This window comes from Oikopleura dioica, chromosome XSR (assembly GCF_907165135.1).
Source record: "Oikopleura dioica chromosome XSR, OKI2018_I68_1.0, whole genome shotgun sequence".
NCBI lineage: Eukaryota > Metazoa > Chordata > Appendicularia > Copelata > Oikopleuridae > Oikopleura > Oikopleura dioica.
Window position 1 is genome coordinate 7,488,092 of NC_137294.1, and position 19,845 is coordinate 7,507,936.

The 19,845-nt window shown below is 41.8% G+C and overlaps 8 protein-coding genes and 1 non-coding gene across 9 annotated transcripts in view; 4 read left to right on the plus strand and 5 right to left on the minus strand.

Moving 5' to 3' along the window:
* Window positions 1–10,758, plus strand: part of LOC145707350 (uncharacterized) — a 37,527-nt gene extending 26,769 nt beyond the window's left edge. The window contains exons 11-14 of the mRNA XM_081784872.1: window positions 9,986–10,010; window positions 10,078–10,282; window positions 10,325–10,420; window positions 10,462–10,758. Coding sequence (XP_081640998.1) covers window positions 9,986–10,010; window positions 10,078–10,282; window positions 10,325–10,420; window positions 10,462–10,548 — 413 coding nt within the window. The 3' untranslated portion in view covers window positions 10,549–10,758. The remainder of the gene's footprint in view (window positions 1–9,985; window positions 10,011–10,077; window positions 10,283–10,324; window positions 10,421–10,461) is intronic.
* LOC145706770 (ADP-ribosylation factor-binding protein GGA1-like) lies at window positions 52–2,664 on the minus strand. Its single transcript, XM_081784209.1, is given in 9 exon segments — window positions 52–218; window positions 265–588; window positions 748–978; window positions 1,346–1,468; window positions 1,509–1,620; window positions 1,664–1,728; window positions 1,914–2,018; window positions 2,020–2,243; window positions 2,638–2,664. Coding segments are annotated over 9 exon segments (1,353 nt in total). The 3' UTR covers window positions 52–76.
* On the minus strand, window positions 2,111–5,763 carry LOC145707352 (uncharacterized). The gene is made up of 7 exons (XM_081784874.1): window positions 4,732–5,763; window positions 4,522–4,689; window positions 4,304–4,479; window positions 4,082–4,261; window positions 3,848–4,041; window positions 2,335–3,805; window positions 2,111–2,243 (listed from the first exon to the last, which is right to left on the minus strand). The coding sequence occupies exons 1-6, from the start codon at window positions 5,730–5,732 to the stop codon at window positions 3,002–3,004; spliced, it is 2,523 nt and encodes an 840-aa protein (XP_081641000.1). The 5' UTR covers window positions 5,733–5,763; the 3' UTR covers window positions 2,111–2,243; window positions 2,335–3,001.
* LOC145706774 (26S proteasome regulatory subunit 10B-like) lies at window positions 5,829–6,813 on the minus strand. Its single transcript, XM_081784214.1, has 6 exons — window positions 6,675–6,813; window positions 6,457–6,629; window positions 6,274–6,413; window positions 6,146–6,228; window positions 5,986–6,099; window positions 5,829–5,909 (listed from the first exon to the last, which is right to left on the minus strand). Exons 2-6 carry the CDS (start codon window positions 6,567–6,569, stop codon window positions 5,829–5,831), a joined length of 531 nt encoding a protein of 176 aa, XP_081640340.1. The 5' UTR covers window positions 6,570–6,629; window positions 6,675–6,813.
* Window positions 7,882–9,730, minus strand: LOC145706776 (2-oxoglutarate dehydrogenase complex component E1-like). Its single transcript, XM_081784216.1, has 7 exons — window positions 9,724–9,730; window positions 9,403–9,466; window positions 8,922–9,004; window positions 8,707–8,879; window positions 8,543–8,660; window positions 8,297–8,500; window positions 7,882–8,253 (listed from the first exon to the last, which is right to left on the minus strand). The coding sequence occupies exons 1-5, from the start codon at window positions 9,728–9,730 to the stop codon at window positions 8,547–8,549; spliced, it is 441 nt and encodes a 146-aa protein (XP_081640342.1). The 3' UTR covers window positions 7,882–8,253; window positions 8,297–8,500; window positions 8,543–8,546.
* A 1,742-nt stretch (window positions 10,759–12,500) lies between the features above and the next one.
* LOC145708657 (uncharacterized) lies at window positions 12,501–13,399 on the plus strand. Its single transcript, XM_081786354.1, has 3 exons — window positions 12,501–12,814; window positions 12,858–13,149; window positions 13,190–13,399. Exons 1-3 carry the CDS (start codon window positions 12,686–12,688, stop codon window positions 13,396–13,398), a joined length of 630 nt encoding a protein of 209 aa, XP_081642480.1. The 5' UTR covers window positions 12,501–12,685; the 3' UTR covers window position 13,399.
* Window positions 13,400–13,520: 121 nt separating this feature from the next.
* On the plus strand, window positions 13,521–15,954 carry LOC145709087 (uncharacterized). The gene is made up of 5 exons (XM_081786769.1): window positions 13,521–13,524; window positions 13,841–13,847; window positions 14,083–14,287; window positions 14,328–14,730; window positions 14,771–15,954. Exons 1-5 carry the CDS (start codon window positions 13,521–13,523, stop codon window positions 15,952–15,954), a joined length of 1,803 nt encoding a protein of 600 aa, XP_081642895.1.
* Window positions 15,955–16,275: 321 nt separating this feature from the next.
* LOC145707480 (astacin-like metalloendopeptidase) lies at window positions 16,276–17,641 on the plus strand. The gene is made up of 2 exons (XM_081785010.1): window positions 16,276–16,592; window positions 16,634–17,641. The coding sequence occupies exons 1-2, from the start codon at window positions 16,373–16,375 to the stop codon at window positions 17,482–17,484; spliced, it is 1,071 nt and encodes a 356-aa protein (XP_081641136.1). The 5' UTR covers window positions 16,276–16,372; the 3' UTR covers window positions 17,485–17,641.
* TRNAL-AAG (transfer RNA leucine (anticodon AAG)) lies at window positions 17,559–17,640 on the minus strand. Its single transcript has one exon. It is a non-coding gene; the product is annotated as a tRNA-Leu (tRNA).
* Window positions 17,642–19,845: the final 2,204 nt, after the last annotated feature.

The window sequence follows — 19,845 nt, forward strand, 5'->3', positions numbered from 1 at the left end:
AATTGGTAAAATTGATAAAATAGTTTATTCGTTTACGAACAGAGACCACAGTCATAAATTACTACCCATACATTATTTAGGTATTGGCGCAGAGAGCTGCCAGTTGATTTGGGATGAGCGGCCCTCCCACTAGAATCAATTGTGTAATGCGCGAAGAAGTTGATGAAACGGGGTTGAACGCAGGGAACTCGTTGCCTGATGGCTGTAATAGTTTTATTCTGAAAGAAAATGTTTGAAAGGGTTCGAAGTGAAAAGGATTCGTACCTGAAAGGTTTTGCAACTTTAGCATTGAACATTAAATTCTCGATAGGTGCAGGATTTGTCGAATCAAAAGTGACTAGCAGTACAGGGACATCACTTCTGTCTTGAATTTTATTCTCTCCTCGGACAAGGATGACTCTGACTCCATCATCGTCGACAAGAGTTCTTGTCGTCGAAGAAGCCTGGAAATCAGCGAGATTGACTTTGATTCCCGTCAAAGCCGCCACTTCGGGTGGAGTGGGCCAAACGGCGATTTGGGGACTGGCTTGGCTCGTCATGGCGGATACAGAAGGTGCTGATGGGTTAATATCCAGCAGAGTTGGCTGACTGAAAAAATTGTTAGAACTTCAGTAATCATCAAAATCGACGAGTAAAGGCAAAATTGTTAGCTGATAATAAATGCATGCATAAATGAACAAAATCCTTTATAAAACTACCTCTGCCAAGGATCGTAGCTAATAAATTGAGAAAATTCTTGAGACTTACGGTGTTTCTCCCATTGGAGAGGACCCAAATATACTGTTCAGAGTTTTCAAATCGTCGATCACATTTCCACTACTTTGAGCTGGTCTGTTCGATGGAGGATCATCCTCGAGGCCGAGCAGGTTCAAGTCGACGCCGAGGTCGTGGAGGCGAGAAGTTTGGGTATCCGGACTTGATGTTGCAGTGAGACAAGATGATGGAACGCTGCTTCCATTTGAAGTTGGCGTAGAAGCGCTAGAATGCAATAATAGGGAGGAAATATGAGAAAGAATTTACTTCGAAAGCTCCACTACATCGGGGTATTTATCTTTCACGACATTGATGACTCGATTGACTTCATCTGTTAGCCTGAGGACCGCCATCAACTCATCGTTGTTTTAATTTGCTTCTGACGCGAGACGGAAGAGCTGTGGCCTCATTGATTCCAAGTCCGAATAGACTGTTGCCATCGCCGATTTCGCTCTTTATTCAGAGAGTGTTAATAAATGAGAGAAGAACTTGGCCTTACGTAGCTCCAGCAGCAATCATATCATCCATGAGCATGTATTTTTCCTTCGCTTCTGTCATCAAAAGCATTTTGCGCGCCTCTCGATCGGTCTTTTAACTGTCTTGCTCGTACATGGTTTTGATCATTTCATTTGCCAGGGCGATGTCTTCTGGATTCTTGGACGCAAGAAGTTCCGCCAGTCGCTTTTCCTCAGCATCGTCTTTTATTAATGCGCACCTGAACAATGTTTCAACACTGATTTTGATTAAATTGGTACCTTTCTTTTTGTTGAGGAGTAGGGAGAAATCTTCTGTCGTCGAATTTCGGGTCCTTCTTGACGATGCCTTGTTTCTTGAGCATTGAATACGCATCAGCAATCTTTATTTGGTCTAAACTCAAAGTCAGTAGCTGTAAGAATAAGAAAAGCTCAACCTTTTAATGCAATAGTCCAACCATACATCAATTCAATAATTCTAGTTTTAACCTGCGGTGATGACCTAAAAACAAAATAAATTTTAGTCAAGTGGCTTTTCTTTGGGAGGTCAAGCAAATTACAAGTCCCTACATCTGCGTGAGGGCGCAAAAAGAGGTCCTCCAAATGAAAGTCCTCCGAACTCGAGGCGAGAGGGGGAGCGCAGCGGACTGATGCTCATGCGATAAGCCAGGTTTTAAGCCACGTTACCTTGGTCCAAGATATTTGGGAGAGACAACGCGGATAAGTTCATTTAAAAATCTATATTTTCCGATTTCATTGTGAAAGAGTTTTCCAGAGGATCGAACGCAGATCAAGGCCTCAGACAGCTTCTTTTTCTAATGGGCTCTGGATCTTGTGAGCCAACAATTGTTGTGCATGAAGAGGGACGTCGGCATTTAACAGGCAGCAAACAGCTACGTAAATGGATGATTCGTCCTCGGGGAACTTTTGAAGACTTTGGATGAGCTCTTCTACTGTTCGATTCAGGCATTTTTGGACAGAAGACGGCAGCAGGACAGTAATCGATGGGTAGAAATTCTGAAATAAAGATGAAACGGAGAAATAGCGCTTTCTTTATAAATTTTTCGCCCGTAAATTATCTTTTTTGCCCATTCTTTAATGATTTTACCTAATGTCTCGCCTAGAATCGGGCAAACAGCTCGTCAATACATTCTCATTCTGATCTTCCAGCAAAACAGGAACTCGCGAAGCCAGTTTTACGCAGTTATTAATCGGTTTCAGGCGAACAATTTCCAATTCATCGGTGAGCATGTCTACCATGTAGTCCATCGACTGCTTGGCGAAATCTCCAGTGGACTCTTTAGCGGCTAAGGTGCAAAGAGAATTCAGCGATGCAACTCTGACCGTTTTAAATTCATCTTCCAGGTCGTGAATGAAGGCCCCTACGATCTCGTTTTAAGATCGGACTTACCTTCGCAGCGCCGACTTCCACCCTCATTCTTGAGTAACTTTTCCGCTCGTTCGCGCAAAACACGTATAAACTTTCCATTCTTATCAAGAGACTTTTCTTCGCTTCCTTCTGGAATTCTTTGCTCGAAAACGAAATCGTCGCGAGCTTCGCACCAAGTTTGTTTCTCTTCAAAGCGGATCAGGAAAAACTTCCTAGGAAATATTTTCGCTTTTGTAAACTGAACCTGAAAATAAATTAATAAACTTCTACACATGAATGTGAGATATATTGTAGGAGAGCCGGGATCCTAAAATGACAGCTTTTCCGGTTTTATAAAGAGCTCGAAAAATACAAAATTATAAAATACAAAAAGAACAGCTTCATTTTAATTCTTTGTTCTTTTTCTTTTTGTGGATTGCGCTGGTTTGCATCCATTTTTCGCCACTGGTCCACGGCGTGGCAAATTCATCTGGCTGTTGCCAAGTGGTTGCATGAACTGTCTGTGATGAGGAATCTGATGATGAGGACGAATCTGCTGATGAGGAGGAATCTGATGATGAGGAGGAATCTGCTGAGGGGGGCCAAAATTATTTTGGGGAGTAAATCGCTGGTTGAAGCTCATTTGAGGAGGAGGTTGAAAATGCTGTGACGGCATATTTGACAGTTGACTGTGTTGATGAGGAGTTGCGATCGCTGGCTGATGTGGCTGCCGTTTTTCTTGGTTGATTCTGTCCAATTCATGCTGCTGATTGTGCCAGTGCACCTCTTTGTCAAAAATATCGCTAGACAACTGCTCCAGCGATTTTCCCAAACTTGCGACTTCCATTTCCAAGGGTGCAAGCCCTTCCTTGCCGGCGGTTTCGACGAGATGATGAAGCTTTTTCGACATTTGATCGTAAGCTAGACGCAAGAAGTCGATCATAGAGCGAAACCTCATCCTGTTAACGCTCTTATTATCGAACTTCTGGATTCTAGCGCCCAGCAATTTGAGCTTTTCGTTCGACTCCCAGATCTTGGCACGCATTTCAGCGATCTTCTGATCATCCAAAGCAGCGACCACCGGCGTTGGAGCCGCAATATCAGTAGATGCTCCATCGTTTGAACTAACCAAAGTGTCTTTCTGTGGCTTTGGTGGTCCGGCTTCTTCACCACTGATCGACGAAAGCATCGCTTGCTGTTGTACATCGGCCTTAATGATAAACTTAGCTCTATAATTGATTATTCCTGCTACCTCTGCGTTGGAATCATCATCGGAAGACGAATCGTCTTCAGTGACTTCTGTATTATTGTGCTTGGGATTGAAAGGCGATAGAACAGGTGTCTCTTCATCCGAGTCTCGTTGTTTCTTCTTCTTCTCATCGCTTGAACTAGCCGCTGCGTCTTCCTCGTCACTGCTCAACAAACGCTTTCTGCGCCGAACAGGCTCTGAATTCTTGTAAATATTGTTCTGACTTAATCAACTTACTTTTGCTGACTTTCTCCAAGACGACACCAGTTTTTTCTCGATACTCGTTTCGTTTTACTTCGAGCGCAGGCTGTTCATCTTCTGCCGAAGCGATCTCTTGCTCCTTTTGCTTTCTTTCCAACGTAGCTTGATTGACGCTTTCTTCAGTTCGTTCACGATGAGCACATTCCTTTTCCTCTTCTAAAAGTGAAAATAAGTAAGTGATCCTTGAGCTTGATTTACCTTGCTGGCAGATATTTAACCATTCGATAGCTTCGTCAGGAGATTCATCGAACTTTTTCATCATTCCGAACTCGACTTTTGCCTCCTCAAATTTCTTTGTTGCCATCAAAATCTGCCCTTTCAAGGCGTAGCCTTTTGGCCATGTGGGCTCAAGTTCAATTGCTTTCACCGCGTCACTAGAAATAAAGGAGAGATGGATAAAAATTGAATCTTATTACCTAAGAGCTTCGGGGAACTGCTCTTGTTGGAGGAGCGCGTCCGATCGATAACCGAAGTAGACCTTGTTCGTCGGATCCAAGGCGATTGCTTCGGCGTATTTTTCGATTGCAAGGCTGATATCTCCATCTCCCTCAGCTATCGCGCCCTCTTGGGCGATTCGAGTCGCACTAGTAGAAAAATGATTAAACGGTAAATTTACTCATACTGACTTTTCAAAATCATCAATATGATCAATTTGCACAAGATGGGATCTTGCTGTTATATCACCATATCGGGCATGAAAATCACTTGCTGATTGTCGTATATGTTTCCGGAAAACTCCATTCGTCATTTTGCTTCGTTCTTTCATGTAAAGTTTGTAGTACCGATGTTTTTTGGTGATGAAACATTCGGCGATGGACTGGAAATGTTTCCATTCGAGGATGGGGTAGTTATCAGGCGAGATGTGCAATTTAACTTGTTTTTTTTCTTTTCTCTTCCATTTGCTTTTTGGTGTATAAATAAATGAAGTAAGTTCGTGGCGCTGGGGAAGACAAAATCGCTTCTTTTCTGCACAGAGAAGTTTGTCGATGGTGTGTATGTACTCATCACCTAAGACAGCCCCATTCTCATCTGGTGTTATGTTTAGAGAATAGAACAAGTCTAATCTCTCTATGCAATGTCTAAACTCTAGCCCAGTTCGAGTTTTTTTTATTTCCTCCACAACTGCAAAGTCGTAATCGCCAAAACCATCCAACCCAAAAATTGGCTGTAGAATGACCCCGATAGCCGACGTTTCCCATGATCGCCAATCTTTCCCGCGTTTGGGGACCCCCTTGGATTGCATAAGTCGTAGAAACGACCGATGGGGCTTGTGCACGAATTTAACCCCATTTTGGAGATTATCACATTGGCTGTCAGCTTCATCCTTCGACTCGAAAACTGTCACTCTCAAGGTTCCATCGTGAATTTCTTGGACTTCATGGTCTTCTGCGTCCGTGGCAGAGGATTCTTGCTCATTTTCGACAATGTGAAGTTCTCCTTCGCCGTCAGATACCGGCATCAGAGAATGAGTAGCAAAATCGTAGGTATCGGGATTAAAGTCATTGCTTGTCAAAAAGTCGGATAATCTTTGGAGAAGCTCAGCTTTCTTACCCCTCGTACTTTCTTGCACCGAAGCAAGCTCTTTACGAATTTCTCCTACTTTGAGATCGGTCAACAATTTCACCATTACAAAACTGTCTAAATTTATGCGCGCTGCAGACAGATAAGGATAACTGTCAGAAATATCAAACGAGTGCTGAGTTTTCTATTTCCATCATGAATCTTATATTGCAAAGGAAAGATAAAACACGAGTTTTTTTTGAATTAAAGAATGCGTGTGAACAATCGCCTTTGTATTGAATGACTAGTTGACAAAAAGAAACAGTGATGATAAGAAAAGAAAAGAGAGAGAGAGAAATAGTTTGTCTCGTTGTTCTTGCAAAGTGAGTGGTCGGCTTTGTTGAAGAGTTCGGATCGAATTGCAAAAGACCTGCTTCTGTACAAATGTTTCGCAAATCAGCTCCATTAAATGTATCCGAGTGCTTGGCAACCGCCTATTAAAAAGGGGTGAAAAAGGGAGAGAAGCGAAAACAAGATTACCTCGAAGTCAATTCCTCCGTGAGTAGCGAGTGGACGCGAGTGAATCTTCAAAATGTCAAGTCGAGCTTGCTCATTTGGCAGTGCTAGAATTGAGTTTAGATCGAGGATTTTCTAAGGTGGCTTCATACGGATTTCGATCTTTTTGTCCAAACAACCGGGTCGCAAAAGTGCAGGATCCAGCGTGTCAGGTCTGTTCGTCGCCATGATCATTTTCACCTTTCCGAGCGTGTCGAAGTCGTCCATTTGATTGAGCAATTCCATCAGAGTACTGCGAGCGACATTAAGCTTTAGTAAAAATGAAGTAAAGATACCTTTGGATTCCACAATCAGCAGAGATTTCTTCTGAAAGATGTCTGCTACCGATAGCGTCGATTTCGTCCATAAAAATAATGCAGGGTTGATTGTCGCGAGCGTAGTTGAACATTTCGCGGATGAGACAAACAGATTCACCGATTTACTTGTCCACGATGGCAGATGATGTTACCTAGGAAAAGATGCTTTACCGTGCGTTTGCTGTAAGATAAGCTACCTTCAAAAATAAGCGTCGAGTTGACTAGCAACAGCTCGAGCAGGGAGAGTCCTAGTGTCAGCATTCTTATCTCCATCAGATTCAGTCGAGCGGCCAGTAATCGGCTCTGATGATGAGGAACTATCCAACAGATTTCAGCGTGTGCTTCGGGAATTTTCGATTTTTTTCACCTTGTTTCGGATTTTATCCACTTGCACGATCATCATCGAGAGTCGAGCATTTCTGATTGATGCTTCTGACCAGACATCGGTTGTACTGCCCTTTTGTTCTTTTTGGAGAACGCCTGTGCGAGAGACATCAGAGCTAGCAGTTCTTGAACAGGACTGATCGCTACTAGAAACAGCATTTGGGAGATTCGATGAGCTCGTCGTTGTTCTGTCGAGGAGGAAGAGTCTGAGGAAGTTTTTCTTGTGTTTTACTCGTAGAACTGCTTTTCCGACGACTCAAGCGTTTCTCCCTCTTTTCACTTCTGGACTTTTTCGATCGATGCTTCGAGCAGTAATGCATACTTCTGCTTGTACTTCTGGATCGATTCTTTCGCCGGCGGATAGGACTGCGCGATCTTGAGCGATGCTTTCGACTTTTGAAAGAGTTGAAAAAAGAAAGATCAAAATGGGCATGCTCTAAGGGAAATTGCAACTCTAACTTGGACTAGAAGATCTCGACCGCTTTCGTTTCTTTCTTCTTTCCCGGAAACCCGACCTTTTCCGGTGCTTTCTTGATTTTCCCGGCTTCGAATCGACAATCACAAGATCATCATCTTCTTCTCCGCTGGAAGGTTCGATCGGATCAACGATTCGTTTCAACACAGGCTTGATAGTTCTGACTCGACGATGATGTTTATCCCTCCCATCTTCTGTTCCAGGAAAAAGCTGGGGTTCTCGGTAGATATCTTTCGGCCTGCCAGAGGGAAAAAGTTCTTTGTCCAAAGCATCGAAAGAATCACGCACCCGAGAGAGCTTTTTTCTCAGATCTTCAGGCTCACTGAAAAGTTGATAAGCCATGTTTTTTTTCATTTCTAGAGCCGTTTCGACGTCTAGAATCGTTCTTACCTGTCTAATTGATCATAAACTCTCCGCAAAATCGGTTTACTCGACGCCTTACTGCTCATTACAAGTAACTATTTGAGCACTGTATCGGACTGCGCTCTACTGTATTTTCAACTTATTAGTACACACAGTTTGTATTTTTACTTTGATTAGCTGATACCAGTTACTGAAGGCTACAATGAATTGCGGGGCCAAAAGAACGAATGACCGAATAAATAAGAGTTTAAGTTTTTTCCTTAGACACAAAACAAGCAAAATTTTTTGCAGTTAGATTTTTAAAAAGGTATTTTGTTGAACGTAAGGGAAGAGACGGAGGTTTGTACATGTAGGTGCATTACTTTAATTAATTATTGAACAACAGGAACGAAGGTGAGAAAAGGGAACACACAAGCTTTAAGGACAATAGTTTTTCTTTGTGGGAGGAATCAGTACTTCGTAAGTGATAGAATAGGTGGCTTATTTGTACAATCGACCCTTGGCGCCCTTCGGAAAGCATCGTTCATGAACTTGTCCTCCTCGATCTTGTGAACCTAAAACGCAAAATAACTTTTGCTAATTTCGTGAAAATCTTACTTGTTTGGAACTAGCAGTGGCGGAGGCGACGGAGTCTCGGTCAGCGTAGTGGACTCGGCGGGACCAGTTGGAAGCAGTTCGCAGTCTGGGCTTGCAGAAGTCGTAGAAACCCATGTTTTTGTGCTCTTCCTAGACCCAATAGACTTCGGCGTTCCTGAATTTCTCGAGCTCGGGAATGACGAGATCGTATGGGAATGGAGCGACCTTATAGAAGAATAAGCCTTTGAGTAAAAAAGCTGAAAATACCTGTTCAACTCGAGCAATAGCGATGTCGTTTTCGAAGCCTCGGGCAGCCTGTTATCTTGACGAGATCGTAGTAGACCTTTCCAGAGCAGAACATCAGTCGCTTGACGTTATCTGGGTTCTGAATGGCGTAAAGTTTAAGTAATGAATGAAGGATATTATTTTACCTTGGAGGCAGCGCCTTCTTCACCGATGAGCCGTCTGTACTGTGTGCCAGGGCCCATTTCTGACCATTCGGATCGAGCTTCTGGAAGTCGAAGAAGAGATTTGGGAGTCATGAGAATGAGGGGCTTTCGGAATGGAAGAGCGATCTGTCGTCGATGGACGTGCATGACGTTGGCTAGAATTTTAGTGAAGAAAGATCTAAATTGGTAAGCTTTACCTGGAGTAGTTGGGTTGCAAATAATCCAGTTAGCGTCGTAGAGCTGCTTGATGCCGAAGACAGCTTCCTTCCAGTCGCTGGGGCTGAAAATATAGTTTATTTTTTCTATTTTAACGTATTAAAAATAATATCTACTAAATTCTATTAAACGGGAGCACAGTGCTCACAGACTAAAAAATCTAACTAATACTAAAAAGCCTAACTAAGTCTGGAGCGCATTGCTCACCATTTTAGATTAGATTTGAATTTAGAAAAATTATAACTATTAAATTTTTAAATATAATGGGAGCACGATGCTCACAGACTTAAAAATCTAACTAATACTAAAAAAGCCTAATTATGAGCGAGAAACTTCCCAGGACCGAGATCCAAACAAGTGATACCAAGCTCTCCCAGTTTTTAATTCAACCCTTATTTTAAGTCTGGAGCGCATTGCTCACCAAATTTAATTTTGAAATTAGAAAATTATTGAATTTTTTACTTATCTTTATTTCTTCTTCGTTGATTTTCTTCATATCTTCTCGTGTTTTTTCTCGAAAGCAAATCTATAAAAAACCTGGTAAAAATACTGGCTATTACATGAATTATTCAAGAATTCGTGTTGAACAATCCAAAACAATACAAACAACAATACAAAACATGCAAAACTTCTCTTTTGAGAAAAATGATTTTGAACTTGAATTTTAAATTTTGAGCGCTATTGGCGGAGCGCCCGCCAATGAGCGCGCGCCCCGCGATGTTTGTTCTCAGAAGAATAGTGCGAACGCGCAAAACGAAAAGGATAATACTACTCTCGTTAAGCCGGTCATTTTGGTACCCGAAACTACCCCGGGAAATGACAGGAAAAAAAACTGTAGACATTTTGAATGCCCGAATACCGCAAAATTGAGCCAAATTCGGCCAAAATTTCGCGATTTTCACGATTTTCTAGAGTCTGTAAAAGTACTTTCCCGGGAGTGCACAGAGGTGTTCGGGTGCTCAAAATGATCAGCACGACGAGAGCTTTAAAATAAGCACAAAAAGAAAGTGCGGCTCGAAAAATGATTAAAAAGTGACCCACCCTACTTTGCAGGGTGATGATCAAACAAGGTACGTTAAAAATTAATCTGTCAATTTTACGATAGGCCTTGTAATCCATATGTTCAATATATTTAAGCCGTCTTGTGACAACTTTACTTACCGAAACCAATGGCCGAGAGAATCTGAAGCGACTATGTAGTCGTTTCAACAAAAGAATGCGTTTGATGAAGGAGCCGACCTTTGTTCCTTTCACACTTTCAAACTTTTGGAAATATCTGTATTCACTGCCCCACGTGACGAACGAAGACTGCGACATCGTTCTCGTGGATCCTACAAAAAATGTAAGCTATATTTCGTCATACTGTGATTTATGAGTATTTTAGCGTAAGCATGAATCTCAAGAAAAGCGCGTGTGCAAAGCTGGATGTGCAGAAAAGATCGAAGGTTTAAGGAAGGAGTTTTCAGTTCTGAGTACTGAGGTAAATTGAACAAATTGTACCTTCTTAAAATTACGTCTTAGTTTCAACTTGTGACTGAAGCTTGTGGCGCTGAACTCGAAACTATGTCAATTCCGAACGATCTCACATCGAATGGTCTTCCAATATGAAATTCGCAGTACTCCCCTACGAAATACACGATTTCAAAATTATTCCTGAAACTACCACTTATTTTTGCCCATTTTCAACAAGTTCACCTCTTCTCAATATCACTCTTCATCCATCCCCGGTGAGGGAACCTCACTTTTTATAATAAGTTCAAAAACTACTTTAAAATATATTTTCTATAAATTCTATTTTCGTATTGTTCAATAAATAGATATGGCTTATGAATAAATACTACCTGATAGATCCTCATCAGGTAGTTCCTGATGGCTTTATCTGGTATATAGTCAGCAATGTCGAGAAAATCCTAAAAAAACAACTCGCAAGATTTTTTTGGAACATTTTTTGAATGCAACGTGCAGCGTGATAGTGATCTTCGGCTCATTCCGGTCTTTATTTTCTCATGCGTTAAAAAAATAATAGAGAAGTGAGCAAGAGAATAAACCAGTCAGATTATTTGGCATACATGTTTGGGAGTATTGTGCTCTTGCTGAGTGCAGTGCATGCCCTCACAACGTGGAATCAGTACCCAGATCAAAAAGGCGGATTTCTTGTTTACTACAGCTTTGGCCATTCTCTTCCAACCTCTGTTAGGAACACACTCTTAAAGCATTTCAATGACTTGGATGAGCATACTTGTTTAACCATGTCGGATGTTGGTGTTCAAGAGAATCTTTTCGTTCAGTATGGACTTCCATTCATCAAATTTGTCTATAATACTGCTGCAAGTTATCAGTGTTCTTCAACTAGGGATGAGTCTAATATACGATTATAGAATATTTTTATTTATAATTGGGAGCATTTGAGGTTATGATAAATACAAGTTTTTATCCCGAAGTATAGAGGATACGGTGGGCAGTCAACTCAGCTTGTGACCATTCAGGCAAAATGCGATGATGATATTTCTTTGGGACAAATGCTGCTGCACACTCTTGGCGCTGAGTATGAGCACAGGCGACGCGTTGCACGAAAATACTTGACATTCGCATTTGAAGAGAGCGAGATTCGCGTTAGAAACTGTCGTTATAATGGCAGTCCCCTTACATGTACCGGATGCTCTAGAATTCCCACTACTGTAACGGACGTCGATCATAAAGGCATGAGTAACTTTTCTTTTTAAAAATTATTTCTAAAAATCAGAGAGTGGAGCGCCTTACGATCCTCTCTCCATTATGTCTCTTCCCTCGGGAGGCTGCTCGAAAAAGATGGATTCTGTTCGAGAGGATTTCATTACGAGTTCAATTGGTCCTCTGGTAGCAAGAAGTCGCTTTTCTGCTGAAGATATACTCGGCATTCAGAATCTTTATTGTCCCCATTTCAATACGTACAACTTTTGCGATGATTACCAGGTAATTTTTGAAAATGAGTTTCGTTGATTAACTATAAAATAGCCCGTTGGAGAATTCACAAAATACAGACTTCGCTACCCCGTCAGCTTTCGATGCGATGGGAGTAGCGATTGTTTCGATGGCTCAGATGAAGATGACTGTGCTTGCACAGAGCGGTACTGTGCCGGCGCAAGTGCAAAGTGCTCTCTTGGGGAGTGTAAATGTCGACATGGTTTCGAGCTTGATCCTTGCAAGTTTTAATGTATTTTGAATCCAAATAAATTATTTTTAGCCGGAGAAACATCAGCTTGCTTTCCCGAGTATGATGCGCTGTGTTCTGACGGTTATTGCAATAGCTTGGATGACAAATGTGAGATCAAATCGAACACCCAAACATGCCTCTCGAAGTCTTTTTGTGGAACGCAAATTAAACACAATCACTTACTTCCTAACTATCTAGAGTACAGGCTGGTAAATTCCTTTCAAGGAGATACAAGCACTTGTTCATCTCATGTTGAGATAAATTCAAAAGTTTTCAATCTAACAAACGAGGAAAGAGTTTCAAGAATATCCGCTAACGGGACTCGCCAAAGAAAATTGGATATTTAGTTAACTCTGAGAAAAGATTGTAAATTTACATCCCGTCTATGCACTGTATACGAATTCACCTTCACATTCGAAGTTCTTATGCTTTAGGAGTGATTTTGGCTGGGTTCTAGTCGACAAAGTTATTAACTCGTGCGACACTACTTGCGGAATTGAATGGTTTTATCCTGAAGACACTTACTGTCTTGGAGAGAGTGACAGCCGAATTATGGTTTGGGACACAGTTCATTCTATGTTCCGCTCGTTCGAGCAAGTTTTGTGTTCTGGTGGAACTGGGGAAGCAACAGAATACCGAGACGAATTCGGCTGTTTCTCACATTTCGACGGAAAAATAAAGGTTCTCCCTTTGGTCGTTGAGTAGGAATAATAACTTTCTTAAGAAAACATCAATGATGAATGAATGCGTTCTGAACCCATCTTCCTGTGATGCTTTACCAAACTCAAGTTGTGTCGACACAAATGGTGGTTTTCTATGCATTTGTGATAGAGGTTTTGTAAAAAATGAGTTCGGAGAATGCGTAGACATTGATGAGTGTGACACGGAACAACAAATGTGTCCCGCTTCTATGTCTTGCTTGAATACTGTTGGCTCCTTTGATTGCTTATGTGGCGTGATGAGTGAATCCCATTTCCCGATACCAGAATTCGATACTCATTCTGTTCTGACGATAGGTATGAAATAACATTTTAGGAATGTTAGAGAACAGTTCAGATGGAATTAATGGCCAGCGAAATAATAAAGACGTGCGTGAAAAACCTGAGAGAGACGATGTTGACTTGCTTGGTGATATTCGATTTACATCTTCTCAAGCTGCGCGACTTGCACAACGAGGAGTTTTCCCTCCAGAACGTTTTATTGATAGCAATCCCAGTCTTATGCTCTCTGAGAGAAAAATCAAAGGATCAGAATATGACAACTAACTATCCGTTCGCAAAAAATCTTATTCACGAGCTTTGATGATTTCAAAAAACTTTTGTGGGGCCGGAAATGGTAAAAAAACTGCAAGTGCAGTTTTCTTCAGCTCGTCAAGACGAGTCGAATGATGGGTCTAACTCCTAATAATTCTAAGGATTGACCGGTTTACCGGCTGGTTACCGGAAAATACGTTGTCACCGGCCGTTTTTGTTCTAGAAGTGATAGACTGATGTTTGACACCGGAAATTGTTCCTTATAGTCAGTTTTCCTGCAGGCTAAAAGATGAAGGTTTTATCAATTCTCTGAAGAGAGTTATCACTAAAAAGAGTAATTTTTACTAAAATTTTGTTGTTGCTGCACGTTCCTAATTTCTAGTCCCATTTTCGCCAAAAATAGTATTTTATTGATAACTCTCTTCAGAGAATTGATAAAACCTTTATCTTTTAGCCTGCAGGTAAACTGACTATAAGGAACAATTTCCGGTGTCAAACATTAGTCTATCACTTCTAGAACAAAAACGGCCGGTGACAACGTATTTTCCGGTAACCAGCCGGTAAACTGGTCAATCCTTAGAATTATTAGGAGTTAGACCCATCATTCGACTCGTCTTGACGAGCTGAAGAAAACTGCACTTGCAGTTTTTTACCATTTCCGGCCCCACTAAAAGTTTTTTGAAATCATCTTTATAGATATTCTATTGAAGGTTTCGCACGAGATGCTGATGACACGGTTAAAAAATGGAAAGATTATTTTGATGAAACATCGAGTAAATATCAAGTGCCCTGGATTTTCAGTCCGACTTATCCGCCAGAGTGGCAGCCTTATGTTCGGGCTGCTTTAGCTGAATTTGAAAGATCTACTTGCATAAAGACCGTTGAAATTTCTTCATCAGAGGTAAAAAAGACCAACTCTGAAACGAGAATTATATGTTTAGGTGGACAACTGGGACTCGGTCATATACGTTCATCGCGGAGAAAATGGGCCGGTCGGAGCAGCTGGCTGCTGGTCTTACGTAGGTAATGCACAACTTGGTCTCCAGCATCTCAGTCTTTCCGGGGGGTGCACAAACACCAAAACAGTTCAGCATGAGTTTATCCATGCGCTTGGTTTCTGGCATGAGCAACAACGTGGCGATTTCGCGAGCAATATTAACATGAACAAAGAGGCATATTCCTGCGACGAATCCTTCTGGGGTCCAACATACCAATGCTTGATGGATTGTGAAGATGGATTTAGCCAGTGGAAGGATTTGCACTCACCTTATGATTTTGACTCGATCATGCACTATTACGGAAACACTTGTTCTGATGGGTCGATTCCGTTGATGACCCATAAAGGTGATAATTTACCGCTGCGAAAATCATTGAGCTTTTGAAGGTACCACCGCGGGTGTTGAACCGAATCCACCGGGTGATAGAATGACAACACAAGATGCTCTGCAAATTAACGCATTCTATGAGTGCCCCATCCAAAGAACATTTTCTTGCAACACATGGAACTATCCCTCACAGAGCGTGTACTTGGAATCAAGGAGATGTGACGGCGTTCTGGACTGTATCGATGGTAGCGATGAGGATCCTGCTAAATGCAATACCGAGAATAATTGCAGTAACCAAATTCAACTTGCCGGAAATATTTATGTTAAAAGTGGCGACGCAAATGGTCGACTCGTCTACTTATCTCAAGACAGATTGAGGAAATTGTGCTTTCACTCGAAGACATTAATCGGACATGGATACTGGATAGTTGTCGAAAACGTGGAGGGGCAGGAAGCGTCATGTGAGTCAACGTGCGGAGCTATAATTATGGCAGAGCTTCCCGAATGGAGTCGATGTGTTGACGGGGCTACTTTCAAAACTTACGATTCAGTAACGCAGCAATGGAAAGAACATTCCAATCCGATATTCTACACGGCAACTTCTGACGACAACGTATTGACAACAACGACGACAACAACGACGACTACACTTGGTGTCAATGATTACGTTCAGCTATCTGGAGTGAGCGTTCACAAGAAATACAATGGCTTGTACGTTAAATCTGGAATATTGAATGGAGAAGACTACTTTTCTAAAAAGTTTCGCGGAACCAGCAGAGCAGAAACAGAAAGTCATTTTTTGTTTCTGTCGGAGAGCGGGAACTCTTGGATCGTATCGTCCGAGCTAAATTCGCAATCTGGTGATTTGTATCTTTCAGTTGTCGGAGGAGCTACTTTAGAAACATCTGAGAGCTGGTTTCAGAAGGTAGGAGGTGAATGGATAGAAGCATCGATTTCAACAGAAATTGCAAATAATATGCTGCCAGTTGATGAATGTGAAACAATAGAAAACCCTTGTTCTGATCCGCTCAAATCTTGTGTTGATAAACTCGATGGGTATTCTTGTGAATGCATTTCCGGCTATGTTGAAGAAGGAAACTCTTGTGTTGATTTCGAAGAATGTAAATTCGAGGGCACTTGCGAAAGTGGATACATTTGTACGGAGCTCATCGGATCCTACAAGTGTGTGTGTCCTGTCTCGCAACCAGTCTCGGATTCATATAATACTTCGTTTATTTTCTAACCGTTGCAAGTGTGAATTCCGAAACAGGCCATCATGATCTTCCTGATATTTCTTCAACTCGGCGAAGTGACTTAGGAGAGACCAAGATCCAACGCAGCGTCCGCAAAGAAAATCGTAGATCTCTAGTAGACGATCTTCGATTCAGCAAAAGACAGTACAATTTAATGCTGAAGCGGGGAATCACTATTTCGTACGATTCAGTTTCCAAATCAAGCTTGAGCAATACTCGTCATTTAGTGCAGTGGTTCAAACTTTCTTGTGAGGATAAAAATTATTTCGAAATAATAGAAAAAAATATAAATTGGAACCCAAATAAGCAATACTCCCAACTCTCGCCCGGGGAGCAGATGCTCTTGTTCAAAAATGGACGGACACATGGGATCAAAGTTCCAAGAGTTATCTAGTTCCGTATTATTTTATGTCAAGCTACCCTGAAGAATATAAAGAACCCATAAGAATGGCACTGGAGGAGTTTGAAAGGTCAACATGCATTAATTTTCTGGAAATAACTGAAGCTGCGGCGTCTCTTTGGCCTGCGAAAATTCTAGTCCACAGAGGAGAAGATGGACCTGAGCAATTGGAAGGATGCTGGTCGCATTTAGGCAAAGAGGAGACGACTCAACTTCTTTCTCTTTCAGGTATGATTGTGGTTCGATTTCCTCATGTTACGGAGTTAAAGCCGGTTGTCTCAGCACAGAGACGATTCACCACGAATTCTTACATGCTCTCGGCTTTTGGCATGAACAGCAGCGTCCAGATAGAGACGATTTTATTGATTTTCACGAGGATAGATTCAGCTGTTCTGATGCCAGTCGTAATGCTAATTATGACTCAATTACAATGAGAGGCTCGACATGGAACGATCTCAAATCCCCTTACGACTTCGACTCTGTAATGCATTACGACGGAAATAACTGTGGCCCTGGTTATATGACACACAAGGGCAGTAATAATGTCGTTTCGCCAAACAACCATCGAATGTCCACCCAAGATGCTTTGGAGTTAAATGCATTCTACAACTGTCCGCTGCAAGAGACTCTGAACTGTCCGAATTCCGCTAGTGAACACCGCGCTGTTTATCTACGGACCAGGAAATGTGACGGTGTCGCGGACTGCGAAGACGGCAGCGACGAAAGCGTGAGCGCATGTTCTGAAGACTTGAAATGTTCGACCGGAATCTCTCTCGTTGGCAATGAATTTTACGCTAGAATTGACAAAAGCGGTTCCTTTGAGAGGATCAACGGTCACTTGTTCTATCTGTCAAACGACGGGAAGCTGAAACTGTGCTACAGTAGAGTAAACCTCGCTGGACAAGGAAGATGGATCGTTCAAGAGAATCTCCAGGGCTTCGAACACAGCTGCGATGAGAACTGCGGAGCGATTGCTTGGGCTATGCATACAGCCACGAGTGACTGTATAACTGGGCTCGAGTTCCAAACATTCACAAATGGAGAATGGGCGATTCCGGGAACCTCTGATTATTCTGCTGTAGAAGGTAATGCTATAAAACAGGGCTTTTTATTCGTATAACGGATAACAAACCCAAAAGAAGCGCTATTTTCGACCAAATAATCACAAAATACTCTCAACAACTGAAAAAAGTTTGACTGAAGTGGGATTCGAACCCACGCCCCCGAAGAGATTGGAGCCTTAATCCAACGCCTTAGACCGCTCGGCCATCCAGTCCTGACGAGGCGATTGAATTCGTAATTATTTAATTCAAAGAAATTACGATGAACAGGATTTTGCTAGAAATTGACAGACGATTGATAATTTCTGCGTTTTCTAATTTCGTGATGCAGAATTTTTTCTAAATCCTGAAAGGTATTCTTTCGAATAGCCGGTGCGCTCCTTATAAGATTCATAATCAGCTGATCGGGTGATCCGTCGACGTTCTGTAGGTACAGAAGGAATGAATGAATTATCTGCTCCTCTGTTGTGCAATTTTGCGATGTTATTCGTGAGAAATGGTGTTTCTTTAGCTTCATTTGCGACCACAAGGTTGACACTGCGTCTTGTTATAGGATTAAACATACAGTAGGTTGACATAAAATTCGATGAGCTCGGCTTATTAAGCCGAGAGTATCGTTTTATCCTTGTCCTGCGCCTTTAACAGACACCCAACTAGCGACGAATTTGATCATCCAAAAACTGCTGATAACTTTCTCCAAGAACTCAAAGGGCATCTCGTTTTCAATCAGGTCTGCCAGGTAACCCTTGTCGATGATTAAAATAACTATCGTCTGCTTTAGTCTACTAGAAAGAAATCACCGCTGCCTGCCAAGCCCCTGATTGTCCACGGAGAATTTTGCATAGTCGCCGGACATATCGTGGATCTCCTGATTCAAAAATGTGTTCAATAAGAGCTCTTGCCAAAACTCTGTTGGGTCCAGAAACTCGTTTCAGGTACGAGCCAAAGTCACGTGACAGGACAACTTCGCGTATGCAACTGTCAATCAAAGGCGTTCCACGAACGCGCAAGTTTTCCCTGACTATTTTAGCCGTGATTTCAAGTCTCTGCAGGGTCGACGAATCGTAATTCACGTCATAGGTGTCGACCAGTTTTGGAAAACGTTTAACTTTGGCGACGGAAGAGATGCTGAAGTATCGCTTGATTGATTGACGGAAGGGTAAACATCCTTACGTGTAGAAATTATGAAAGTCTCTGTTCCGGGTTCGCAATCGTTCCGATACAAGCGGCTTCTCCTCACTTCCAATATCGAAAAATCTGTTTTAAAATTGACAATTAATCATTCCGTTAAACTGTAAATAAAACTGCTTGCCACTTTTCCTGTGTGTGACGGGAAACGAATCTATGCTCAGTTGGACCAGCTCAGGCAGCGACTTTGCCTTTCTCTTTCTCACGGTTACTTTCATGATTATAACTCGCGGGCGAAAAAGTTTATGAGATTAATTTTTTGGATGACTTTCCATTTTGAGTTTTCGGAATCAAGACACACAACGACAAAGCCTCTTCAACTCCTTTATGCCTCTGTATGAACAGTCCTCTGCCAGGAAGCGGGTGTTGACACAACAAACCAAGTTCTGCGCTAAGTAGCGATGGAATTTATACAGCAGTTTACTTTTTATTCATTAATTAGTGATAAGAATCTTTTTCGGAGATTGAATTTCAAAGGGTCGTAGTAATGTACAGGGAGAACTTCTTCAGCTCTGTGACAGATTGTTCAATACAATGGAGAGATTTCGAGGACGAGCTTCGGGGATGAGTCGAATGCGGTTGTGCTTGACCCGAGGAAAACGTGTCGGACTAGAGTAAGTAAATCGCTGGTAGTGATTTTGCGCATTGGATACTCGCCGAGACTTCTTGTTGGCTTTGCAAAACTGATACTGGATTTCGCATGTTGGCAAACTCATACTACCAAGTAGTAATGTTTACTACCAGTGTATTTGCAGGTTTGTACTGCATTTTAGCCAATAATTTGCTAATGTTCATTCGGCCTTATTCTGATCGGAATAATTCATATGTCACGCGACGATTTGCGCCTAAACAAATTATACAAAATAAAGAAACCTTAAAAAAGCAATCATCAAAATGCATGTAAAGGAATAAACATCCATTTTTCTAATCCATTCCTTTGCATCGAGTCGATTCAACAACGATAAAGTCTCATTGCATTTCTGAATATTGCAGGCGTCCGTACCCTTAATACCCGCGTTAATAATAATTTCTCCTGGGTGTAAAACCTCCTTAACGGCATCAAATGAATTCTGAAAATTGTCAGAAATCATTGAAATGACGCCACCGATCCAAGTTAGCCCCATGAGAATCCAGAAGAACACAGACATTCTGTAGATGCTTAATAAGATTGAAACGGTGCTCTGGTTTTCTTCTAAAATCTATAGAGCATCTATTCTACAGAGTCTATACAC

What these genes read in the sequence shown, in the direction of transcription:
- LOC145707352 (XM_081784874.1), bottom strand. Translation starts at nt 5,732, where the DNA reads ATGGTGAAATTGTTGACCGATCTCAAAGTAGGAGAAATTCGTAAAGAG. An exon ending in GTTAAATATCTGCCAGCAAG is followed by an intron (nt 4,262 to 4,303) that starts GTAAATCAAGCT and finishes TTTCACTTTTAG; the next exon opens with AAGAGGAAAAGGAATGTGCT. An exon ending in ATGATGATTCCAACGCAGAG is followed by an intron (nt 3,806 to 3,847) that starts GTAGCAGGAATA and finishes TTTATCATTAAG; the next exon opens with GCCGATGTACAACAGCAAGC.
- LOC145706774 (XM_081784214.1), bottom strand. Translation starts at nt 6,569, where the DNA reads ATGTTCAACTACGCTCGCGACAATCAACCCTGCATTATTTTTATGGAC. An exon ending in GCTGATTGTGGAATCCAAAG is followed by an intron (nt 6,414 to 6,456) that starts GTATCTTTACTT and finishes TGTCGCTCGCAG; the next exon opens with TACTCTGATGGAATTGCTCA. An exon ending in GGACAAAAAGATCGAAATCC is followed by an intron (nt 6,229 to 6,273) that starts GTATGAAGCCAC and finishes ACTCAATTCTAG; the next exon opens with CACTGCCAAATGAGCAAGCT.
- LOC145706776 (XM_081784216.1), bottom strand. An exon ending in CGAAGAAGAAATAAAGATAA is followed by an intron (nt 9,005 to 9,402) that starts GTAAAAAATTCA and finishes CTATATTTTCAG; the next exon opens with CCCCAGCGACTGGAAGGAAG. An exon ending in TTGCAACCCAACTACTCCAG is followed by an intron (nt 8,880 to 8,921) that starts GTAAAGCTTACC and finishes CTAAAATTCTAG; the next exon opens with CCAACGTCATGCACGTCCAT.
- LOC145708657 (XM_081786354.1), top strand. Translation starts at nt 12,686, where the DNA reads ATGGTTTGGGACACAGTTCATTCTATGTTCCGCTCGTTCGAGCAAGTT. An exon ending in ATTTCGACGGAAAAATAAAG is followed by an intron (nt 12,815 to 12,857) that starts GTTCTCCCTTTG and finishes AACTTTCTTAAG; the next exon opens with AAAACATCAATGATGAATGA. An exon ending in TCATTCTGTTCTGACGATAG is followed by an intron (nt 13,150 to 13,189) that starts GTATGAAATAAC and finishes AGAACAGTTCAG; the next exon opens with ATGGAATTAATGGCCAGCGA.
- LOC145709087 (XM_081786769.1), top strand. An exon ending in TTGAAATTTCTTCATCAGAG is followed by an intron (nt 14,288 to 14,327) that starts GTAAAAAAGACC and finishes TTATATGTTTAG; the next exon opens with GTGGACAACTGGGACTCGGT. An exon ending in TCCGTTGATGACCCATAAAG is followed by an intron (nt 14,731 to 14,770) that starts GTGATAATTTAC and finishes GAGCTTTTGAAG; the next exon opens with GTACCACCGCGGGTGTTGAA.
- LOC145707480 (XM_081785010.1), top strand. Translation starts at nt 16,373, where the DNA reads ATGTCAAGCTACCCTGAAGAATATAAAGAACCCATAAGAATGGCACTG. An exon ending in TCAACTTCTTTCTCTTTCAG is followed by an intron (nt 16,593 to 16,633) that starts GTATGATTGTGG and finishes ACGGAGTTAAAG; the next exon opens with CCGGTTGTCTCAGCACAGAG.